This window comes from Metopolophium dirhodum, chromosome 1 (genome assembly GCF_019925205.1).
Source record: "Metopolophium dirhodum isolate CAU chromosome 1, ASM1992520v1, whole genome shotgun sequence".
Classification (NCBI taxonomy): Eukaryota; Metazoa; Arthropoda; class Insecta; order Hemiptera; family Aphididae; genus Metopolophium; species Metopolophium dirhodum.
In genome coordinates, this window is record NC_083560.1 from 10085032 (window position 1) to 10096574 (window position 11543).

The 11543-nt window shown below is 27.7% G+C and overlaps 2 protein-coding genes across 2 annotated transcripts; one reads left to right on the forward strand and one right to left on the reverse strand.

Annotated features, from left to right (window-relative positions):
• Positions 1-269: 269 nt before the first annotated feature.
• LOC132937257 (uncharacterized) lies at positions 270-2522 on the reverse strand. The gene is made up of 4 exons (XM_061004090.1): positions 1200-2522; positions 839-961; positions 584-780; positions 270-478 (listed from the first exon to the last, which is right to left on the reverse strand). The coding sequence occupies exons 1-4, from the start codon at positions 1233-1235 to the stop codon at positions 322-324; spliced, it is 513 nt and encodes a 170-aa protein (XP_060860073.1). The 5' UTR covers positions 1236-2522; the 3' UTR covers positions 270-321.
• Positions 2523-9793: 7271 nt separating this feature from the next.
• On the forward strand, positions 9794-11192 carry LOC132937402 (uncharacterized). Its single transcript, XM_061004218.1, has one exon. The coding sequence runs from the start codon at positions 9794-9796 to the stop codon at positions 10532-10534; it is 741 nt and encodes a 246-aa protein (XP_060860201.1). The 3' UTR covers positions 10535-11192.
• Positions 11193-11543: the final 351 nt, after the last annotated feature.

The window sequence follows — 11543 nt, forward strand, 5'->3', positions numbered from 1 at the left end:
AATTATTTATTTAAAAAATAAAAACTTTTTTATTCAATAATAAACTTGCTTTTTTTTCTTAAATTACATGTTACCTTTAATCATAAAGAATAGTTTTAATGCGTTTTAGTTTCAAATTTTATGTTTTCAGTAAATAAGTAGATTAAATTTTGATAGTACAGAATTGATAGCAATGTTTCAATTAGAAATTTTTTTTCTCAGACATACTATATAGTTTATAGGTTTATGTTTTCCAAGACCTTTGAGTATTGAACAAATAAAAACATACATGTATAATAATATTTTGTTTTATTAAATGAAACTCATTTTTCCGTATAATAATCAAACAACCGTCTTGCTTTTAATAGTTTGACGCTTTGGATCGGTTAGTAATTTATCAAATATAATTTGCATTGTCTCATTAAGACCAGTATGAAGTGTTTGATCTTTTGATTCGTCGGTCGTGTACAATCTAACAGTAGCTTCACTGAACTTCCATCTATTACAACAAATTATTTTATTTAAAAACAAAAGAAGTAAATAAAATCAGTAAAAAAAAAAACAGATTCAGCAATAGTTTTTAAATTTAAACCAATGTATTTACCTGTCCTTTACTGGTACATTCTCGATGTTAGTAACCTTATAATGACTTAGCACCCAAAGATCCTTTCCTTTTTCTTCAAAAGGCGTCTTTATTGTCACAACGCCATCTCCTTGTCTGAATGTTAGCGAATTAAATGCTTCAACATCAAAATCTTCTGATCTCAAGCGTTCGCTGATATTATCTCTGTATGATGCATTCTATAAAAAAAAATAAATTATTTATGCTATCATTAGGAAAAAATATTATTTTTATTACCATTTTATTCTGCTTCTTTTTCATAGGTTTTTTAACACTTGTTTTTTCTGCAGAACGTTTTGATCCAGGTTTTGTTTTTGAAAAAGACGGTCTTATATCAATTGATTCGCTAAAATGTTCATTCTGTGAAACATAAAACATAGTATATTATTTTTTACTGTTTTTTTCCATTATATATTTTTTTCTATGTCCCAAGAATTATACCCAAAGCGTTGAGTAATGTTACGACGCACTTCCAATATACTATGTTATAATCAGTCATTTAATATTATTTTAAGAATTATAACCATAGCGTTGAGTGGTGTTACGACCGGCCTCCAATTTTCTATGGTTATAAGATATTTAATAAGTAGTTACTAACCTCTGAATCAGTTGAAGCAATTGTACGGTACGACATTTTATTTTGGTAGTATTTCTGTTGAACTGAGCTTCTTGTCCTGGGATGAAATCTTGAAGACTGGTGAATATTAGAGAATACCCTCTGTCTTTTATACACAGATTTTTACCACTACTTCAATAATTAAGTATACAAATGGTCATAGCCTTACATTATAGAAACCTGCTAAAACATGAACATACAGGTACAACAGCAAAATCACATTACATGACTTTAAATTGACGCTAACATAACCTATCCCAGCCAAATGTATATGACATTCACCTTTTACCATGGTCAATACCCTCCTTGAATAAATTTCTACAATAACCTTACCTTAGATGGGTGCTGAAACATGTTCATATACAACAGCAAATTACATTACATGAATTTAAATTATTACAAACAGGATTTAAAATAAATTAGAATGTATACATTCATTCTCAAAAACCAATTACATTATATGAATTTTAATTGTTGCTAACATAACCTGTCCAGCCAAATGTTATCACATTTACTAAATGTCAATGCTTAGAATGTATACATTCATTCTCAAAAACCAATTATATTATATGAATCTAAATTGCTGCTAATATAACCTGCTCAGTCAAATGTTTTCACATTTACTTAATGTCAATGCCATTATAATATTAAAACAGGATGTAAAATAAGTTGAAATGTTTAAATCCATCACAAAAAATTCTAATGAGAGAAGAGAGGGTTATTTTCGGGTATAAAACCCAGAATTTCTTAGCTTATCGTCATCAGTTCAAGCAACAGCAGTTCCAAGAGCAGCCAGCAGCAGAACAGTCTTCTTCGCCAAAACAACAGCCAGCCAGCAGTTTACCAAACATCTTCAATAGCCAGTCAAAAGATTGTCAAAACAACTCTAACAAATAGACCAGCCATCATACTTAGAAAAAGTACCTCAATTTCTACAAGCTATGTAAGTACTTTTTTTTTTTATTGTTATTATTTAATTTAACATCATACTTCTTTTTTTTAAAAAATAAAATAGAATAATAACAATTTATTGTTGTAATGATAATACAGTTTTATAATATTACTATGGGTATTGAGTGTTTAGACTTAAAGATTTTTTTTCATAGATTATTTAAAATAAAAACATTAAAATAGAAGTAGTTGAAAGACGGTTTCTCAACTCTCACTTTTAGTCACTACTATAATATAAGCTGTTTTCTTTTTTTTGTTAAGTTATGATCAAGTAACAATAATACGTTATAATTACACCATAGAGTAATAATACTAAAATGAATTACACCACGTCTACAGTATAGAAGATAACTGATGTACCATACTATCATAGATTTACATAGATAAGATAGAACATCGGGCTTATCATTCATCAATAATATTGATAATTATTACCTAACCTCAAAAATCTTTAATAGTCAATCTCTTTCATGATAATTACTATAGATACCGTTATCTAGTAGTTGTTGCACGATACCTTGTTTTTATCAATGTTAAAATACTATAGCTGATTATAAATATTTGTTATAGATAACGTGATTGTTGTATTACACGTGTAATATTATCTTACGTAAAATGTTTTAATATAAAAAATTTTTTTTATTATATTAAAATATTCAATAATGTTTAATGACTGTATAAAATATATCCTAAAACGTATATTATACACATATATAAATTTAAATTATTTTTTCTATAATGTTTTTTTTATTGCTTTTACGTTAAGATTATTCGAAAGCTGCTGTCGCACGTTGATAGTAAACACGTAGTTGCTTTCGTGACAACGTAATGTTACCGTACGAACTCTACGATAGTTACAATCGCCCTATCTACTATTAACTAACATATAAATTATCACGTTTTTTTCTATTATCGTGTGACGTAGCTTCACTAGCAACTAAAATTTTATTTTTTATGATATAAATGCTATATTGTCTAATTTTTAAAGTTTTTTTATTTAGCTTTGAATAATATAATTAGTTATTATTATATATACGTATATACGTACATTCGTTGTTTTATAAATAATCGCTTTAATAATTAGATTTATATAATATTTTATATTTTATACTAATGTATTTAGTCAAAAATTACAGATAATGAATTTTTGGCATTCATATGATTTTTGTAATGAACAAATTCAATATTATGGAGAACAAATTGTAACCTTAACGAAGATGATTGATGAAAATAAGATTAAAGAAAGATATGAATATAAAGATCTCAAAAAAAAAATTAAAAACCTGAAATTCATTATTTATTTAAGTAGAACAAACTCTAACCCAAATTTTTCTTATATAAAAGATTTAAACGCAAAATTAGTTTTATTAAGAGAAGAAAAAATGGATATATGTAAAAAATATAGTGATTTATATGTTACGAATTTTCGTAAGCGAGAACACTGTTTCGGTAAAAGGTTAGATTTTATTACAACAGCAGAATCTAAGCGCGAAAGATTTAGATCAGGTTAAAATTTTTTTTTAAAAATTTGTTATGAATAATTAGTAATAATATTATAAGTTTATATTTATGTATATAGGTATTCAATGTAATTTTCTTTTTTTGATTAATACATACAAATTTTTAATATAAAAGTTAAAAAACATAAAAAATAGAAATATGTTGGAAATAAATTATTGTCATTAATATGCATTATTTTTTTTTATCTGGCAGATAGTTTACAAATTCTATATAATTTTTCCAGATTTTTTTTTTAAAAAAAAAAGAAAAAACATGGAAGCCAAATCGTTAATTCACGAGCAAATCATTCAAATATTGGAACAGCAAAAAGAAAATGATCATGCTCAAGATGTTGACGAAAAAATGTTCTATTCCAATATTAAAAATATTAAAATAAAAATTCAAAAAGCGGTGCTGAAAGAAACCAGAAAAAGACTTATTGAAGAAAAACAGAATTTAATAAACGAATTTAAACATTTAACATATATAAATTATTTATGCGAGAAAAATATTCAAAAAGGTCTAAATAATTTATATAGTAAATTAGATAATGTCGAATAATATTCTGTTTTTCAATAAATAATTAAAATATTATTTTTTTTTTGTTATTATTTATTATTTTATCATATAATTATTATTGTGTATATAAGATCTGCTGGTATGATAAATGTTTTCAAATAAAACTAATTTAATAAAAATGTTAGGAAAAGTGGTTTAGATTTAAAAAACGTATCAATTAGTTAGTTTTTGAAATTCTATGTAATTTTCAGAATCATGAACCCAGAAATAAACGTAATTAAAAGCAGAATTCTAGCAGCAGAACAGCAGGTGCGTGACAATAAACGCTATTATATCGAGAAACGGAAAGCATTTCGAAAAGTATTTGTAAAAATTAATGATAGTATGAAGAAAAATTCATTTTTTAAAAATAAATTGATAAATGAACATAATAGATTCGAAAACTATTCAAGTGAATGTAAAGCAGATATTCAGTGTCGGTTAACAGAACTAAACAATCGGTTAAGAGAATTAGAATCTGAGTAATTTCTTATTATATTAACCAATTCTTTTTTTCTTTGTAATAATTTAGAATTAATACTTTTATTATATTTTGAAAACAATATTCTGAATTGCTTGCATAAGATTTAAAAAAAAGAAGTTGATGTTATAATAAATTTACAATATTATGATTGCTTTTACCTATGTTTTTTTTTATTTAATCTATTTTTTCAGTTTCATAATGAAAAGAAAAACGGTTACAAAACACGAGCGAATGTCATCTTCTGATGAAGGTTTATTTGAAATCGAGAGATTTAAGAAATGTTCAAAAACATTTTTGATTAAGAATACTTTAAATTTTATAGACTACACGCTTTTTTTTAACTATGTTAGAGATAAATTAATTTTAAAGTTAAAAGAATCATGTTTACAATCATCTATAAAATTTAATTTACATGTGGATAGCGTATACGAAAGAATACTCACTCAAGAAGTTCGGGACATAGCTTTCAAAACTTCTAATACACTTGCATGTAATTCATCCGATTTCAATAAATTACTAAATGGAATGTTCAATAAATTATTATCTGAACAAGACCAGTTTTTAGCGAAAGGATCTGGGTGGTCCCTTAAAATTATAGATGTATTACAATTGAGAATTAATACAGTGAATCCTCTCAGAGGAGGAACGTATCTAGATCTACCTGAATATATAAAAGATAAAAGAGCAATTATAAATGTAAAAAATAACGATGCTAAATGTTTTAAATATTCAATACTATCTAAGTTTGATAATCGATCGAATAAAACGTATTTGAATAAGAAATATTTTAAAATGTTAGAAACAAAAAGTGGTTTAGATTTTAAATGTATTGATTTTCCAACACCAATCAGTCAGATGAAAAAATTTGAATGTACAAACGATGTATCAATTAATATTTATAGTTTAAATGATAAAAAACATATTTTTCCTTTGTATATTTGTAATACTGAAAGAAAAAAACATTTCGATCTTTTTCTGTTCAATAATGATGAAACATCACATTACTGTTATATAAAAAATTTTTCAAGATTCGTTAGAAGTCAGAAAACTAAAAAATAATGACTTAATGACTCAGTTTAAAAGCGTTATCTAGCGGAACAAAATACAGCAGTATTATTATTTTCATTGATTTATTTACCACTAGATGACGCTTTTTGTTTTTATCGATTGTAGATATATATATAGTTTTCAAAACAGACTAATTAGGATCAGGAGATCATGTGAAATAATTAATTCGACTTAATAAAAAAACTGATATTTTATTTTATTAAAAAATAAATAAATAAATAAATAAATATTATACATAAAAAAAACATTATTTTAAAATATCTGATGATGTTATCCACGAATTTTGACTTGAATCAAAACCTAACCATTTAACAAACATTTTATTCCCAACTTTTTTTACAATACGTTCAATGAGAAAGGTGTTTGGAAAATCAGTTAATTTAATTTCCTGTTCATAAAAACCACCTAAAATTACACTGCCTGATTCATCCTTTAGTTGATAAGTAACTGGATTTGTCTGTAAAACTTTTGAAACTGTAAATATTTCCGTTGTCCAATTTGGTGTATATCCTTTAGTAAATATATGTTTATACTTAGATATTCGTACTTTATCGTTAACTTTAAATTTTGGTTTATACAATGTTTCAGAAATTATATATGTGTTAAATTTAATTCTGTTTGTATCCATTCGAGCTTCACTAGGTGTACATTTGATTGTTCTGTGTTTTGTGTTATTATAGTTATGTGTAATTTTTGATATTGTATTGTACCAATTCCATGTGCCTGTTGCAGTAAAATGTCTATATATATTATTTTTAAGAGTTCGAATCACACGTTCCGCGATTGAACATTTGATAACACTGTATGAACTGTAATGTTTAATTTTATTTTTTTTCATTAAATCTTGGAATTGGACATTGTAAAATTCTGTACCATTATCTGTCTGTAAAAATTTTGGTTTAGCTTTTTTCAATATATTAAACATTCCTTTTGTACATTCTTTACCTGATTTATTTTTCAGCGGTTCCACAAATACATATTTGCTATATGTGTCTATAACAATTAATATGAATTTAAAACCATAATTTTTTTTAGAATGAGATTGCATATCCATTAAATCAGCTTGCCAGAGGTCGTCAATAAACCGTGTTACCACACTACGTCTAGGAAATATTTTTCTCGCTGGTCGATGTAGCTCGTTAGCTATACTCTCTAAGGTTGTCATTATACTATAATATTTCTCTCACGCAGTTCTTCTAAAATAGATATAATTTCATTATTGACACCAGTATTACCAACACTTTGTGATGATGACAGAAGATTTAATCTAGTTACTAGCTCATTCGGATCGTCATAATAAACTAATTGTGTTTGAGGTAATACATCTTTATATAAACCTCTGCCTGTCTTAGGATCAGGTGATGAAGTAAAATTAATCATATCTGTAGACATGTGATCTGCAGGTGAAAAACTGCTTGCTGATTGATTAAAATCAAATGGTTCAATTTCTTGTGTTATTTTTCTACGTTTAGCGTTAAATAACCCAAAAGGAGTAGAAGGTAAAGTATTGTTAAATGATTTTAAGCTAATTCGAGGAGTTGTATTCTCATTAATTTTAGCTATTTCTTCGTTAAACTGTTTTTCCTCCATTTTCATTCGATCATACAACGGTTTTACAACAGTCATCCATTTATGGTACCTCGAGGTTCTAGGTTTTCCATCTGCTTTTAAATGGACTCCAGAAGTTTTCAAAATATTGTAATAAGATTCTATATCTTCTATAGTTGTTTTTTTTGGTTCCTTCTCACATAATAAAGACCATAGTCCTGGTGTAAATTTATAATATTTATTAAGCAGCAATAATTTACCGTGACTAAAAGTTGCAGAGTGTTTTCCTATTTTATACGAATCACTATCTTTATCATAATGCAAACCATAGGATTTATCATAACGTGTTGATTTAGGACGGTTATTTAAAAAATTTTCAAATGGTGAATTTAATTCGTTATCATCATCATCTTCACTAGTACATGAGGTTTCTGATTTATTTTCTAGCTCAGTTGACTGTGTGTTCCATATTTCATTTTGTTTTGTATGTGTACTCAATGGTTCAATTATTGGCTTAAATGCTTCACGGAAATAGTTTTCAGAATCTATAACACCGCGTTTCATTTCCATTATTTTTCGTTTAATATTTTTTTTTGATGTTATTAAATTTTCCAACAAGACTTTTTCTTTGTTCATTGTAAATAATAAATGTAATATACCTGTATCGTGTGACTACCGATAACACTATGCAGATAATTACTTTGTGACGGTATATTTATATATGAGTATAAGCATATAAAATTATCTTATTTTAATGAACGTATGAAAACCACATCTATACCTTCCTTCATTAATTTCCCGAGTTTTATCGATGACCATAAACCCATAATCACTATGATTCCAACATAAATGAGAAATTTTGCGAAATTCTGAGAAATCCATATCTGTAGATGAATGATCGTTGAATATATGTCGTAAATTTGTATCATCTTGTTTCAGTATTATTAAGAAGTTTGCGTTATCTCTTACTAGCTGTTTGGTTATTTTAGAATATGTCTGTGCTAAATAAAATACAGAGCTAGCACCCGAATGTCTACCCATACTAAAGTATTCTCTAATTACGGACTGTGGACCACATATCACATCGTCAAAAATGATGATGGAATTTTTCTTGGTTAAGTTTGGTTTTATAACCTTATCAGCGCTTGTAAATATGAAAAAATTAGCACCCTTTATATCATCTATTATTTTTTTCAATAAAACATATTTTTCCTGATTAGAGGTTTTTGAGTATAAATAAATATTTTCAAATCTTAACCCGTTTGCATGTGTGATCAGATTATACATTATATTTGTTTTTCCTGAACCACTGGGGCCAACTAGTATAGCACGTATAGTATCGGGTAATAACGAACCATGTCTTGATGGTTTTTTTACTACCTGAACATCTACATTTATAACATCTAATTTATCTTTCTGCTCAATCAAATTCATATTATTTTCATATAAATACTCTAGATTTTTTAAATTTATAGCCAGTTATAGATGGCGTGTTCAACTCGCAAGTGTAAGTCAGACAAGACTGGAAAAGGATTAGTAAACTCTCTTATAAATAGTCTCCCGTTCGAAGCCCATGTTTCAGGCTATCAGTATTGCGGCCCTGGTACAAAATTAAAAAAGAGACTAGATCGTGGTGATAAAGGAATAAACCCATTGGATGCTGCTTGTCGTGATCACGATATTGTGTATGCAACGAGTAAAAATTTAGACGATAGACATAAAGCTGATAAAGTGCTAGAAAACCGTGCTTGGGAGAGATTTAAAGCAAAAGATACACCTAGAAAAGAGAAATTAGTTGCGTACGCAGTAACAAACGCAATGAAAGCTAAAAGAAAAATAGGTATGGGTTGCAAACGGAAACGTGCTATAAAAACAAATTGTATACTAGCAGCGAAAAAAAAAAGAATCTCAAAGAAAAAGAATGGTGGTAAAAGGCTGATTTTAGCACCGAGGCAGTCAGGAGGTGTAATTCCCTTAATACCTATATTTGCAGGATTGTCGGCACTTGGTAGTTTGATGTCTGGAGGTGCTAGTGTGTATAATGCTGTTCAAAATTCAAAAAGAAAAAAAGGCAGTGGTTTGAAATCAAACAAAAATAGGTTAAGAAAAAAAAACTGATGATCACGCTACCTAACAGACCGCTTTCGTCTCAAGATATTATAAAATATGTCGGAAAGTTGAAAATCAATCATTTCCGTGGAGTCTTTTCACGTGATAACTTACCTAAAAAACCACATACGATTGAATGTGGTGTATTAAACTTGGATATATCTTCAGGCGACGGAAGTCATTGGGTAGCGTTTTATAAAAATAAGGACAAAGTTGTTTATTTCGATAGCTTTGGTGATTTACCACCACCAATTGAATTACAACATTATTTTCATGAGTTTAAAATAGTATACAACTATTCTAACTATCAAGATTTCAATACATTTAACTGCGGTCATTTATGTCTTGAATTTTTACAATGTATGAATCTGTTACATTAAGTTTGACTGGAAATACAACTATATTATCAACGAATTATTTTCCGTCCCTAAATGTTTACGAGGATTCAGAAATAGCTTTGTTATCTTTGCAAACGTGCAATTCATTTCCAAATATTATAAATCCAACTAATAACCGGCTGAGAATAAAATCAATTCCTCCAGATAGAATAGCAAAAATTCAATTTTTTGTACCAGTCGAATGCCGTGACATAGAAGATATTAACAAATATATGGTAGAAGAGTTATCTCAAGTTAATAAAGTCTACGGAACAAAGCTGACATTCAGTGTACGTATTGATCCTGTCGATTTTAGAACGTATATAAAATGTAATGGAATACTAAACTTTGAGCATCCGTATAGTATAGCACCTGTTTTTGGGTATAGAAAGAAAGTTTGTGGACCGTTTCATGAAGAACATCGATCGGATAAAGCTGCAAATTTAAACACAATTAATTCTATAAAAGTAATGTGTAATATAGCACATGGGTCATTCAACAACCAACTTCAAAGCCATTCGATATATGAGTTTTTCCCAAGTGGGAGAAGAGGAACAAAGGTTGTTCAATCTCCGGTAAACCTTATATATTACAGATTAAACAAAACAGATATTAATTCAATTACTGTTCAGTTAGTTGACCAAAACAATAATCCAATTGACAATTTTAACGAAACGTTAACAGTTGTTCTGCATATTAAACGTCACGGATCTCATCATTAAATTTATATCTTAGATTTTGTAATGTATGAGTCAGTTACTTTAAGTTTAACTGGGAATGCTACCATATTATCTGTAAATTATTTTCCACCTATAAACCTTTACGAGGACTCAGAAATAGCTTTGTTATGTTTACAGTCATTTAATTCGTTTCCAAATATTAATGATAATAATAATAAATTTTCTATACAAGTAGCTGAGAATGAAAACAATAATGATCCTATGATATGTTTTATTACATTGGAAGAGGGTTGTTATGAAATTGAAGATATTAAGCAACGAGTTAAGAAGCAAATAGATGACTATAATAGTAAAAACTTAACCAATTTAACATTCGACATTACAGTTGATCCTAACGATTTCAGATCGTATATAAAATGTAATGGGATACTACACTTTGAGCATCCGTATAGTATAGCACCTGTATTCGGTTTTGAAAAACGAGTATATAAGCCACACAATGAAATTCTTCGATCGGAAAAAGCTGTAAATTTAAACACAATTAATTCTATAAAAGTAATGTGTAATATAGCTCAAGGATCATTCAACAACCATCTTCAGAGTCATTCGATTTATGAGTTTTTCCCAAGTGAAAGGACAGGGTTGAAAGTAATTCAGTCACCACCAAATTTAATATATTACAAATTGAATAAAACAAATATTGATTCGATAACCGTTCAGTTAGTTGATCAAGATCATAATCCGATTGATAATTTTGCTGAGGCATTGACAATTGTGTTACATATTAAACGTTACGGATCTTGAGATGGGTTTAAAATTCAATATAAACCCACTACTTCGGATCAGTACAACTAGTCATAAGACTAAAGTGCTACCAGCAACATCAAATCAAATAAAAAAATTGACGGTGAAGAATAAAAAAATTTTACAAGCTTTGGGTTATCAATTAAAGCAGAATGCCTGAAAGTGATATTTTGGATATAACTTCACAGTACGAAACGGATTCTAAAATTACAAAAATTGAATATCATTCATACGCACCGTATACAAC